The 14104-nt window shown below is 42.8% G+C and overlaps 1 protein-coding gene across 6 annotated transcripts in view; it reads left to right on the top strand.

Moving 5' to 3' along the window:
* Positions 1-14104, top strand: part of celsr1a (cadherin EGF LAG seven-pass G-type receptor 1a) — a 324635-nt gene that overhangs the window by 298681 nt on the left and 11850 nt on the right. For 3 of the 6 annotated variants that reach the window (XM_078235521.1, XM_078235523.1, XM_078235522.1), the window contains exons 26-31: positions 907-1081; positions 2047-2159; positions 2655-2734; positions 4167-4293; positions 6936-7061; positions 13698-13792. In XM_078235521.1, the coding sequence (XP_078091647.1) occupies positions 907-1081; positions 2047-2159; positions 2655-2734; positions 4167-4293; positions 6936-7061; positions 13698-13792 (716 nt within the window). Of the gene's footprint in view, positions 1-906; positions 1082-2046; positions 2160-2654; positions 2735-4166; positions 4294-6935; positions 7062-13697; positions 13835-14104 lie in introns of all 6 variants that reach the window. The other 3 variants (XM_078235517.1, XM_078235518.1, XM_078235520.1) reach the window with 1 other exon arrangement.

Below are 14104 nucleotides of genomic sequence, written 5' to 3'. Positions count from 1 at the left end.
TATAAAGTATCCACAGATTCTGAATGTGCCTTCAGAAAAAATTCACCACAGTTTTTAAACTTTGAAAAGTTGCTCATTACAAGGATCACAATTCATTAAAGCTTTTTAGAACAAAGAAAAGTACAGCACAGGAACCCAGGGGTAGGGCCTGGGTGGGATTGTGGTCGGTGCGGACTCGATGGGCCGAATGGCCTCCTTCTGCACTGTAGGGTTTCTATGATTTCTATGATTTCAGCCCTCCAGGCCTATGCTGATCATGATGCCCGAACTAAACGTAAAAAGAAACCTTCTGCCCTAAAAAAACAAGTGCTTAAGTGACTGGTTATTCTGACATGATTTTCGAAGGCTGTCATTTTGAACTGTAGATCCTGACTTTACCAGACCAAAGGTTTACCTGGAGAGTAGGGACAGTGAAAGTTTACACTGGACAACATGCCTTGTTGATAAGTGTTGCAGCAAATCATGTCGATGTTGCAATAATATCGTTATATAGTGGGCACTGGCAAAAAAATGCAATATTCGTACACTTATTTCATAGAAAAGAAGTGGACTTTGGAAAATAAATGTACAGCAATGCTTGTGTCTTAGTAAATATTCCTTACATATGTATACCGTGCTATATGTGATGAAGTAGAGCTTTAGCATATAAAAACATACCTAATTTACATAGTAACTTATCACAGCTCTCAAATGTATCAAAGTTTCACACTTTTTTTTACTTAAATGGCCAATGAGTCTAAAATCTCGTCAGAAAGCTGGAACCTCCTGTGTTGTAACATTCCCTCCAACGTTGGGCTGACTGCATAGATTATGTTTAAATACTCGGGTGGAAGTGTTGCTGCTGGAGTTGTAGAGCAGCAAAAAGATGGATGGTCCGGCACTGACTGTGTCTTTTCTCTTTTGAAGTTCGTATGCAGTGTGATAGCCCTCTTGCTGCATTATTTCTACCTGTGCACCTTTGCCTGGACGTTTGTGGAGGGTCTCCACATTTACCGTATGCTGACTGACATGAGGAATGTGAACCATGGACACATGAGGTTCTACTACACCATTGGATGGGGAATTCCCGCTATTATAACAGGTAACCCGATTGGTGATGGAAAAATCTCGAGAGCTGCCAACTGTGTGGTTCAGATCGCAAGTAAACTAGGAGCATTTCCGACCGGTTGGTCTCCCACATGCTGAGGTAGACTTTGACTTTGTGCAATGATGTAAGATGGGTGCGACTGAACTAAAGAACAAAGAAAATTACAGCACAGGAACAGGCCCTTCGACTCTCCAAGCCTTCATCGACCATGCTGCCCGACTTAACTAAAACCCTCTACCCTTCCGGGGACCATATCCCTCTATTCCCATCTCATTCATGCACTTGTCAAGACGCCCCTTAAAAGTCACTAACTTCAGTGGAAATAAAAATCAGCAGAGTTGTAAAACAGGCTGTCAATTCACTATCACCCGGTATTAGACAAAGTCAAAATCTACCTCACTGAAATAAGAGTTAAGCTTCAGATAGAATCCCCGCAGTGCAGAGGGAGACGATTCGGTCCATCGAGTCTGCACCAACTCTCTGGAAGAGCAACTTACCTCCACATATTTACCCCGCTAATGCCCCTAACATATACTAAGGGGCCGTTTTAACATGGCCAACCCACCTAACCTGCACATTTTTGAAATGTGGGAGGAAACCGGAACACCCGGAGGAAACCCACGCAGACACGGGGAGAACGTGCAAACTCCACATAGTCAAAGAAGACTAGAATCAAATCCGGGTCTCTGGCGCTATGAGGCAGCAGTGCTAACCACTGTGTCACCGTGGATTCGAACGACACGTAATTGATTTGAAACATTGACGCCTTTTCTCTTTCCCCACCGGTTCTGACTGACCGGCAGATAGTTGACTTCACATTGTTTTGATTTCAGATTTCCGACATCTGTGATATTTTATTCTTTAAGAGGAGTGATGCTGTCTTCCTGCTTAGTGTGCAAAGGGGACATTTTATGCATGGATAGGAATTAAAGGAAGGAATTGTTTTGTGTTGTTTTAAGGTTTGGCGATGGGGTTGGACCCACAAGGGTATGGAAACCCTGACTTCTGCTGGCTGTCAGTGCATGACACTCTGATCTGGAGCTTTGCGGGCCCTATCTGTGTGGTAGTCATTGTAAGTACCCTTTGTCGCCTTTCGATTGCAGTATTGTGAAACCAAAATGGGCAGTGTTCACAAACATTTCTCATTTTGTTATACAGTATTTTAAAATAAACATGCATCTTTGTCAGATTTAAGAGTATACATTCATGTTTTTACCATTACAAATTTTAGCAAAAAACTTTGCAAACATTATCCTCATGCTGACCTTTGCTACTATTATGGAAAAACAAAATATTTTCCCCTCTCAGCTTCCTGAATTTAGCTCTGGTTTATTTGTCTTCTAAGCAACTGTAATTTTCTCAAAATATGTGGGAAGTCATGGAATCATAGAATCCCTATAGTGCAGAAGGAGGCCACTCGGTCCATCAAGTCTGCACTGACAATGTTCCCACCCAGGCCCTGTCCCCATAACCCCATATATTTACCCTGCTAATCCCCCAACACTAATGGACAATTTATCATGGCCAATCCACCTAACTCATTTATCTTCAATTTCTTTTACCTCAGATAAATATTGTCATCTTCATACTCGCTGCCAAAGCATCTTGCGGACCGAGGCACAGGTCTTTTGAAAAGACTGGTATCATGTGAGTCTTGCATCCATGCTTTTATGTTTTATTATTAACATCCAGGCAATATGTGGAACATTTGCAATACTTTTGGAATTAAGGATGGAAAGAGGACATTTGTTAATTGATTGTGGGTTTTGCGAACATTGCTGAAAACAGTGTTATTCGTGGTAGATGGAGGGCACAGAACTGCCCGTACTTTGGGCACAAATTGGTATCAGGGTGATGATCACAATCATTAAGGATAGCTGGCTAAGAAATGAAGCTATTTATATTGATGGACCAGGACAAGAATTGGATGGAGCTGTGATCTCCACGACCTGGGAGTGAAACTCAATATTGACACTGAGCTGGGGTTTTTGTGAGGTAGGAAATGCCTTGGTTCTGCCACTCAATGTCTGCATCGGGGTTTTGTGCATCCTTCTGCTTTCTGAGGGAACATGGCCAAATGACTAACAATCGCTTCAAAGAGAAGGAACTTCTACATTTATATCAGTCAGCCTTAAATCTGAGTCCAGATCACATCAGTGAAAGGCACATCCAATCCCAGAGAGTTTCTTACATTGGTAATCAATGATCAACTGGAAATTCGGGGGAGGGTGGGCGAGGGGGGCGGGTGGTAGGATAAGAGATTCAGTATTCTCCCTTTTGCTAAGTTGATCAAAGGTTGATATGAGTACAAAATTAACTATCAGTGAAAATGAAACTACAGGAGGATGAATGCAGCAGGTGGGTTAAGCAAAACTAGCAAAGAGTTCTTGAAAATGTTCCAATTTGGTTGGCTGAGGCTGAATCTGTGGAGGAGGGAGTTTTACTCCACTTTATTCCGGAGTCAGGGCAGGGTCAGACAGCAACTCCTCACCAATGTTACCATTGAAGTGTTAACGCAGTCTGAAAATACCCAATGAAATCCGATTCCTCTAGAGGGATCTCTTGTGGAGCTTTCTGCAAAGTGGACATGATTACATGGTGGGTGGAAGAGCCCAGTGACAAAGAGGCAGATAATGGCAGAAAAGTTGGAGCTTGAGTATGAGGAAATAGTCGAGGGATTAGTTGAATTGGTCGGAAAATCAGGGCTATGTTAAGTGGATGAATAAGGTCACATCATCCAGGTGAGCAAACATTACAGTATCCTTCATCATTCGAAGGAAGCAGAGGCCCTGCTAATCGTGAACACTGAAACATGTGAGTCGATGGACTTGACTTGACATTAGAGATATTTTAGAATGAACGCACACCACTGCAGAACAACATAGCTGTCCAAAGGAAGTGGATAAAACAGCCATGCCTGTTACCCCACAATGAGAAAGGTGGTTTAAATTCTGTTTTGCAATGTGATAGAAGCTACAGAGCAATCTTCAAATGAAACCAGGTCAGTCCGATGACTTTCCAGTGCCTACGTGGCTCTGTATCTTTGAGCACTGAGTGAGATCCATATGTTTTCTTTTAGATCTGGTCTGAGGACAGCTTTCCTTATGCTGCTTCTCATCAGCGTGACCTGGTTGCTGGGGTTGATGGCAGTGAATAACGACACGATGACTTTCCATTATCTGTTTGCCGTTTTCAGCTGTTTCCAGGTAAGGTGAAAGCTGCTGGTGTGACAGGGTGTTACTGTGTCACTTTGCTAAAGAGGAGATATCCTACATATGTGAGATTCTTTCGTATAATTTGTAACTAATTGGACTACTTGCATAGCAAATTTGGTAGCCCATGTCTTGAATGATGTGTTTGTATATGACTGAATGTCATTCGTGTTTCTATAATCACCAACTATCCTTTGTGCCAACTGTATTGTCAGCACTTGCAGATTGCAAATTTAAACAAGTATTTGCTGTTAGAGTGAGGAACACCCCGTGATTGAGATGAATGGCCAACCACTCCTTCAATGTTTGAAATACAAGTATCAGACTTGTTTTGCTCACCTAAAGCAACCTCTTAAACTCGTATTATTCTACCTTGGAGCTCCTGGGCTGATGTGAATTTAAACCTCTGCAGCACTCCTTTTTATTCTTCTCTTTCTGACACATTATTAATCATCACACAAAAGACCATTTACATTGGAATGCATTGTTCGACCTGAAGCATTTTAAGAAATGTTTGACTAAAAATCCAACTTGATATGGTGTTTTAGCTAGACATTTGAAACAAATATGGCTTGAAAGTGATTACTGGATAAATTGATGTTTATGTAGATCAAGTCTGGTTTATTACTTCATCGTTAACAACTATTAAACCTTTTGTTCAAACATTACTCACTGAATTGTTACAGCACAGAAGGACACCGTTGTGTCTGCACCGACTCTCCGAATGACTATTTCACTGAGTGCCACTCTCCCGCCTTCTCCCCGTAACCCTGCACATTCTTCCTTTTCAGTTAACCATCTCATTCCACTTAAATGCCTCAATTGAACTTGCCTCCATCACACTCTCTGGCAGTGCATTCCAGATTCTAGCCACTCATTGTGTGAAAACATTTTTCCTCCTTTTGCTTCTTCCGCCACTTTAATTCTATGCGCTCTCATTCTTGATCCTTTTAGGTGTGGGAACAGTTTCTCCCTATCTACTCTGTCCAAGCCCCTTATGGATTTGAATCCCTCTAGCAAATCTCCTCTCAATCGGCCCTTCTCCAAGAAGCACAGTCCCAACTTCTGCAAACTGTCTTCATAATTTAAGTTTGTGGTCACCTCACTATAAGAAGGATGTGGAAGCATTGGAAAGAGTGCAAAGGAGATTTACCAGGATGCTGCCTGGTTTGGAGGGTAGCTCTTATGAGGAAAGGTTGAGGGAACTAGGGCTTTTCTCTTTAGAGCGGAGGAGGATGAGAGGCGACTTAATAGAGGTTTATAAGATGATGAGGAGGATAGATAGAGTGGACGTTCAGAGACTATTTCCTCAGGTGGATGTAGCTGTTACTAGGGGGCATAACTATAAGGTTCATGGTGGGAGATATAGGAGCGATGTCCGAGGTAGGCTCTTTACTCAGAGAGTGGTTGGGGTGTGGAATGGACTGCTTGCTGTGATAGTGGAGTCGGACACTTTAGGAACTTTCAAGCGGTTATTGGATAGGCACATGGAGCAACCCAGAATGATAGGGAGTGGGATAGCTTGATCTTGGTTTCGGACAAAGCTCGGCACAACATCAAGGGCCAAAGGGCCTGTACTGTTCTATTTCCTTATCCCTGGAACCAGTCTACTGAATGTTTTCTGCACTCTTCCCCAATGCTTTCACATTCTCCATTTCACTGGACATCTTTGGACTGTGGGAGGAAACCGGAGCACCCGGAGGAAATCCACGCAGACATGGGGAGAACATGCACACTCCACACAGACAGTGACCCGAGTCCGGACTCGAACCCGGGTCCCTGGTGCTGTGAGGCAGCAGTGCTAACCACTGTGCCACCGTGCCGTCTGAATAATAATAATACTAGGTTTCAATTTTATAGTTGATAAGGGGTTAATTATAATCATTTTTCTCATGGAGTACAAAGATTACTTGGAGAGGCTTATTTAGTGTCTGTGTCTCTCTCGGTCGGTCGGTCGGTCCAGGGACACTGGTTCAATTGCAGCCTTGGATCACTGTCTGGAGTTTGCACGTTATCCTCGTGTCTGTGTGGGTTTCCTCCCACAGTCAAGAGATGTGTCGGTCAAGTGGATTAACCATGGGAATTGTGCAGGGTTATGGGGATAGGGCAGGGAAGCGGATCTGGGTAAGATACTCTGTCAGAGAGTTGGTACAGACACAATGGGCCGAATGGCCTCTTCTGCATTGTAGGGATTCTATGATTGCATGGCCCAGGAACAATCGGTTTAAATGTTATATTACGTGTGCTATTCTTTACACAAAGGCAAGTGAATAACTTCCTAAAATGTGAAAAATATTGATGGAATTAATAAAACAAATGTTAATTTTCCAGGTATTTCTATTGTGTTCCATTATTTAAATGATCGTTAATGTCCATTTCGAAACTGAAAATCCCTGCCATTTAACAGATGAAAATATTACTTGAAAAGCTAATATCACATAGCACCAATATTGCAAAACATGTGTACATGTATTACTTTATCACCATCCAGAGGAGAGCAGGACTCTTTCTGATTTACGTGTGAACACTGTGTCACAATGGGAGCTAAATGGTAACCACCAGAATTATCTTCGTTTGCCTCCAAGAAATGTTTCTGTCATATTTGCCTTTGTAAATGAATTGTTCTGTGGTTTCAGGGACTCTTCATTTTCTTCTGCCACTGTATCTTCAACAAGGAAGTTCGAAAAGGTCTGAAGAATATATTCACTGGAAAGAAACAACATCCAGATGACACGGTACTGACCAGAACCACAGTTTTATCAGTAAGTTACCAGGTTGACAGAAAAGGGATATTGTTTCATACTTCCCAGTCTGAAACACTGAAGGTGTGTAATCTTTCACAGAGCAAATGTCTCTCACCAACAATAGTGGAGGTACATAGGGAGCTAAACTGGGTTGTCCCTGTTATTTGAAATTGGCATGATTTCTGCATGGAGCCATTGCTAACCACACTGTTCATTGGCTGCACCCAGAACGTGGGAGAGAGTAGAGGGTTCCAGTATTTTCTGCACTGAGCCAGAGGTCTTGGTGGAGGAGGTGGAATGGAGGAGAAATGTCCAACATCCGCAACAGGCCAGGAAGTCCAGACAGAGTCAAGAGTAAGTGGGAACCGATAGCCATGAAGATCAATGTCAGGAATCTAACCCCAAAGATCTCGATGCAAAGGCATAAGAAGTTCAGTGACCCCACACGAGTGATTAAGGTCAGTCAATGCATCTTCAAATGCCAGATCCTACCCTAGTCTCGAGCACCACAAGGTTCAGTTATTGCTCAATTCACTGTACCCTTATCACTCACCTCCCAACAATCTCTATCAGTCAGGTCTCATACCTGCATTCATATACTCCACTGCACTCTTATACGTTTGACATTGCTGAAAGCTTCACACCCACATCATATAGTTTAAACACACTGCTAGCTCTTCAATCATGAAGTATCAGCAAGCCAGCACTTTGAGAAGGCTGATCAGCACCACCTTCACAAGGACAGTAGGGGACAGGCAGGAAATGCTGGCCTAGCCAGCGACACCCACATCCTGTGAAAGAATAAATTAAAAAATGACAACCACGTCACCCAGCGTCATGGAAGTTTACAGCATGCAAACAGGCCCTTCGGCCCAACTTGTCCGTGCCACCCTTTTTTTTAACCACTAAGCTAGTCCCAATTGCCCACGTTTGGCCCATATCCCTCTATATGCATCTTGCCCATGTAACTGTCTAAATGTTTTTTTTAAAAGACAAAATTGTACCCGCCTCTACTACTACCTCTGGCAGCCTCTGTGTGAAAACAATTGCCCCTCTGAATCCTTTTATATCTCTCACCTTAAACCTGTGCCCTCTAGTTTTAGACTCCCCTGCCTTTGGGAAAAGATGTTGACTATCTCGCTGATCTATGCCCCTCGTTATTTTATAGACCTCTATAAGTTCACCCCCAAGCCTCCTACCCAAACAGATTGCACAACACTCACTGACACAATCCCCTCTCTCTTGCTCGACAAGCTGATGCACAACCGGAGACAGCGAGAGCGAACCAGTGGGGGACAGGTGCACTTGTATGAGCAAAGCTCCATGGAGGAGATGGTGCTGAGGGCGTGGCTAGTGATGAAGCTGAAACCATTGTAGATAACTTCATATCCCTCTTCCCCCTTATCCCCCGTAAACATGTGCCTCTTACTTGACCCCCGCTCCCCTTACCACAATGTTACCCTTTCACTTCTTATCCGTCAGAAACTCGAGAACCACAATGGAAATCCAAGGAATGAGTGATGGTGTGGTCACATCACTGTTCCTCGATTTTACACATGCACTCACCACCTCAGATATTGACATTTTAGGAAATAGGTGAGAGGCGGAATTCACATGTGGTAAAATACTGGAAATGAATGCAATGTAACCCTGGCAGGAGCCAAGAATAGCAAAGGCACAAAGAAGGCAGGCACTAAATAAATGGGTGCTTAGTTTAATTGTATATAGATCATGGCATGATTTTGATTTTATAAGTTACATTTACAGTGTTTATTTCATGGTCACTTTTATTTTTGCAATGTGGCTAATTGAACAATGTTAGGCAGTGATAGAGGGAAAGTAAAGAACGTGAGATGGTTGCTGACTGGGCAATTGGAATTGCAGTGACTGCCAACGCACTCAAATTAATTCCTCATGGACAGCCTAGGCAGAAAGTGACTCTCTAGGTTAATGCTTCCTTTCTCTTATTCTTCATCCTCCTCCTCCTCCTCCCTGCTTCTTGTCCTCTTTCTCCACTACCACCTCCTCCTCTTCCTTACCTGATAGTGGAAAGGCTGTCCGCTCATCATGGTGACGTTAGGCAGATTGCAGCAGACCACCACAAATCTGGAGACCCACTCAGATGGGTAGTGTTGGGCTCCATTTTTTCAGTGTGCCAATGGTTTACTCGATCACATTTCATGTGGCACCGTGGCATTTATCGTGTGTGCTTTGCAAACTAGAGTCACAAGTTATGTCGTCAGTGGAAATCCATTTTTGCTCAGTAGCCAGCCTTTGGTGGCTGAAATGTAGCTGGCATGCCAGACTGCCACAAAACAAAGACATCATGTCTGCTGCCAGGACGCTGGGCATTGACCTGCATGTAGTGGAATTCCTTTTGGTTCCAGGAGAGTGGCAGAGCTGAAGCAACGCCTTCACAAAGTGATGTGTGTGTGTGTGCAGTCAATGCAATCTACATCATTGGAAAGCCCCTAATCCTAGCAAACCCTTGTACTTGCTCTGCCTGTTTGTCTCTGCGGAGAGAGAATCTAGTTCTCTCTCTTTGAATAGCGAGTCTCGATAGCCTGTCTTATGCAACAGTAGACAGCAAACAGTGAGATGTTGCAAATATCTCCAGTCTAGCTTGGAAAGAGTTGAATGTATAGAAGTTTATTGCCAAGGTCACCTTCACAAGCACTGGCGAAGCAGTCCTTACCCTGCTCTGACACCTTTCAGTGAGGGTGTCCTTAATGAAGTGCAGAAACCTCTCACAACCTTCACTTCTGAGGTTGAACATGGTCCCTGGATGGATATGGCCTCCTGCTGAGAGCCTTTCATCCTCCTGTCTCTTCTGGCAATTTGTCCTGCCCTGTAAGATCTCTGCTGATTCTGTAAGTCGTGCTCTATTCCAAGGGGAATGCAAGTGAGTGCACACAATATCTGACAGCAATTGATTTGTTCAATAGCCTTGCAGAGAGCAAAAGGTTTTTCAGCACGTACCACGTCCCACCCTATAGATGTTTGCAACTTTCAGCAGCTATTGAAAGCTTGTGGAATGATAGCAGCAGCCTGAAGAAATTATCTACCAACTAACTAGAAGCAGTTGATGATTCTCATTAAATAGCATCTGTGGGGGGATGGGTCTTTTGTGCTGCTGAACACATTCAGCTGTGCAAGGCTAAGAGAGGGCATTAGCTGGGGTGTGAATTTCCAAAATGGCAGTCCCAGCGTCAGGGTTACATGCTGGTTGACATTGCTCTGCATATGTCCGGTGAGCGCTTGGGTGCCACAGTGGTTAGCACTGCTGCCTCACAGCACCAGGGACCTGGGTTCAATTCCAGCTTCGGGTCACTGCCTGTGTGGAGTTTCTCCCTGTGTCTGCGTGGGTTTCCTCCGAGTGCTCCGGTTTCCTCCCACAGTCCAAAGATGTGCGGGTTAGGTTGATTGGCCATGCTAAATTGACCCTTAGTGCCAAGGGAATTAGCAGGGTGAATATATGGGGTTACCGGGATTGTTGTCGGTGCAGGCTCGATGGGCCGAATGGCCTCCTTCTGCATTGTAGAGATTCTATGATTCTTTAGATGCCTGTTGCTAACTCCATCACCAATTTGCCATTGGACATGGTTTATGGCATAAATATGTGCGTACACAGCAGACGCCATTTTGGTCCCCAAACAATGGGCATTATCAAACTCAACTTCACACCCATAATCTGCTGTCCTAGGAACAGTAACACTAGCATTGAAAGCTTTGTGAATGTAAAACCAAAATATTTTACACATTAAACTTATTCATATATATTTTTGGTGAAGCTTGAATTATAAAGTATAAATGAACTGTTTGGTTGATCAATCCAATCTGAAGTTAAATGATTTTATTCCATTATGCTTCTATAACTGAAAGTTGACATTTTAGGAGAGTTAATTATTGCAGAATGAAGTTACAGTGTAAAGCTTGTAAAATCATCCTAACCCCATTTAAAAGTTATATTAAAGCATTTACAAATGTCTGGATTCACAAGTTCAACTCCTCATAATGTCATCTTATTGAATGAATCGGTGGTTTTGAGTTCCTTACTTGTATCTGGGATACCATCCCAAGCACTGGCCACTCCTAATTCAAAGTTCCTCTGTCACTTCACCAGTATTAACTTTAGTGCCTTGTCTTATGGTGAAGAGGAACTCTAGATTCATCTTACATTTTGCCTTAATGCATCCTTAATAAAGGTTGACTCTGGCTCCAACTTGCACCCATAGTCATCAACATATCTCCACTGAAATGATTATGCCACTATTGGATATCATGTGAGTTCTAGGAACATGAGAAGCTACGTTAGATATATTCTTATTGGAGAAGATTTAAGACCAGAGCTCTGTGAGGTCCAATCTTTTATTGCCAATCATATTCAGTTTGTCCTTCACTGAACACATCTCTCTTCTTTCATCTCCTGACGGAGGCGAATAACAACAGGTGAAGCTCCCAGAAACAGCTCTATGGAATTTCCAGAGGCTTCTGCCCAACCCAACGAATCATCCTAATATCACTCAGTAATTACAACCCCATTGGTGAACCCTGACCAACTGCATTCCACAGATGGCATTTTCACAGGGCAGGCAACACAAGAACTAGAGTGCTCTGTAAAATATTCAATGGTTTCTATATGTGCTGGTCCTTACGAGTTTCAGTCTTGCTGGCAAGCCGATTTATCACTTTTTTTTAGTGCAGCGAATTATCATAGTGTTAACTGATCTTGTTTCAAATAGTCAGTAGTCTGGGGCGGGGGGACTAATCTTTGATGTCTCCCTTCAGGCTTGCTGATTTTATACTTGTGTCCTTTTTGTACTCAATAGTCAGAGTTAATTAACAGGACCTGAATTATATCCCCCTTTCTCCTATTTTGCATAAAATCAAATTCAATTTTGAGGGAGTTTTCATAATGCTAAATACTCGTTTCTAAAAGATTGCTCATTTGACGCACACTTAAAGGGAGCAATGTGTCAATGTCCCGTTGACAATAGTGTGCCCGAAGGTGCACACAATGTTCTGAATGTGATCTTACCAATGAGTTTTGCAATGTCTTGGACTGAATCATGCGTTGTCAATAATTGTTTAATTTTAATAACTTTATGCGCGAGTTGCCAACCAATTTTTTTGCCTTGGGAAATGTTTTGGTTCTACTGCTAGTCTGCTCAAGTATTGCATGTTTTAAAGTAACGTAACCACGGCATCAAAACTTTTATAAGGAATTGCCAAGCGTCATGAAGAAAATGCTTCGTTAACAATAATCAATCTTCTCTCTTGCTGGCAACCAAGATGTTAGCAACGTAATTAAATCTTTGTTATGATTACATTCAGTCTCCAGTCCCATCTTTAATATCAAGCAGATTTACATGGCACGATCTTACCGCCCGTTCACGCCACGTTTCTGCTGCAGCGAAGACGGAGAATTTGGCGGCAAGTCAAATCTCCGTTCACTACAGAGGGGTGGGAAAATCCCGCTGGTGTGAATGGTTGGAAAATTCGGGCCACAGAGTCAGATTATTGTAGAACTAAGTGTTTGTAAAACCAGAAAGACAGCCTAAAAAGCTGAAAGAAAATTGTCAGAGAGAATCCCTTGTTGAGAGTTTACGAAACTGCTGAACGGGGATAGAGGATAGTGCTACAAAATCTGGTAGCATTGTACACTAGCACAAGTCCAAAGCTATTTCCCAATGTAATCATGGGGACATTGTCACAATTATATGGAAAGGCATTCACTGCGCTCGCATATGAAATTGAAGAGTCAGACAACTGACAGTTGTAGTCCTCCTTTGCAGAATTACAGCAAAGTCTGATTAATTATAATATTTTTATGACTTTGGAAAAAAAGAAGCTTTTTCTCAATGTCACAGCAGACAGAGGGTCATCCAGACTCGAACATTAGCTCTATTCTGTCCCCACAGATGCTGTCAGACCTGCTGAGATTTTCCAGCATTTTCAGTTTTTGTTTCAGATTCCAGCATCCGCAGTATTTTGCTTTTATCGATGGGCAGCAAGAGCTGGCCAGCCGGCGACGCACATATTCCACGAATGAATAAAAGAATCTTACTGTCCTAACAAACAAAAAAACATCTCATTGCCTCAGAGCTGCTTATATTGAGCACCTTAAGTGATGGGGGGTTTGGCTTATTCTTATTTTATGTTGTGAATTAGTGCTGCAGTTGCCACACTTAATTGCACCAGAATGGTATCATGGTCATAAATCTCCAATTTCTATTCAATAATGCGGCTCCCACCTGTTTCTGGGAGATCCACTAAATTGGGGCCTGCTCAAATAGGCAGGCATCTGGCAGGCAGTCAGTGCACATTTAATTTTGTTATTTGGTCTTGTTACTGCTTAAAAAAAAATGAGGAGATTGAGGCACCAATACCAGGGCTGGTGAACCATTTCCAGAATCTGACGAATAGCAGATTAATGATAGATTATAAGAAATGATAGTGCACAGTTCATGCTATACAATTGAAGCGAACAGCGACTAGTTCAGCAACAGTTCAGTTCACCACAGGAAGCATCAAATGTCACATGCTGTAATTGGATCTTCCTGTTTTTGCCCATATGCTTGGTGACTGGAAGTCACTGGGCTAGTTTAACAGGTGGCATTAATGGGTATAATGAAACTCTACGCTCTCTTCCAGCGGTCTCTTAACTGCAACAACACATACGTGGATGAAGGTCGAATGTATCGCACTGCCATTGGGGAGTCAACGGCCTCCATGGAGAGCACTGTCAGGTCAGCCAAGAGTCACAATAGCTGCATTGCTTCTAAACTCAGGTAATCAGGTGGCGGCTGCATGATTCTGATCTTTTCAGGTATTGCTTCTAATATAACCAATTGCACGTACTATTATCATCACTCTCTGTTAATTTGCTTCATCTGATGGTGTCAGGTAATCTTTCTTTTACAGTATCTAACTGATCGTGCTTGCTTTTGCCCCATTTATTAATGCTATCCATGTTTCGCATTAAACTAAATCCCTGCAATGAGACATTCAAAGCCATGGAAATGTGATGAGTTGGCGCCCGTCATTAGTTGATGAGGTGT

The sequence above is a fragment of the Mustelus asterias genome, chromosome 19 (assembly GCF_964213995.1).
Source record: "Mustelus asterias chromosome 19, sMusAst1.hap1.1, whole genome shotgun sequence".
NCBI classification, from domain to species: domain Eukaryota; kingdom Metazoa; phylum Chordata; class Chondrichthyes; order Carcharhiniformes; family Triakidae; genus Mustelus; species Mustelus asterias.
This window is presented reverse-complemented; position numbering and strand designations above follow the sequence as displayed.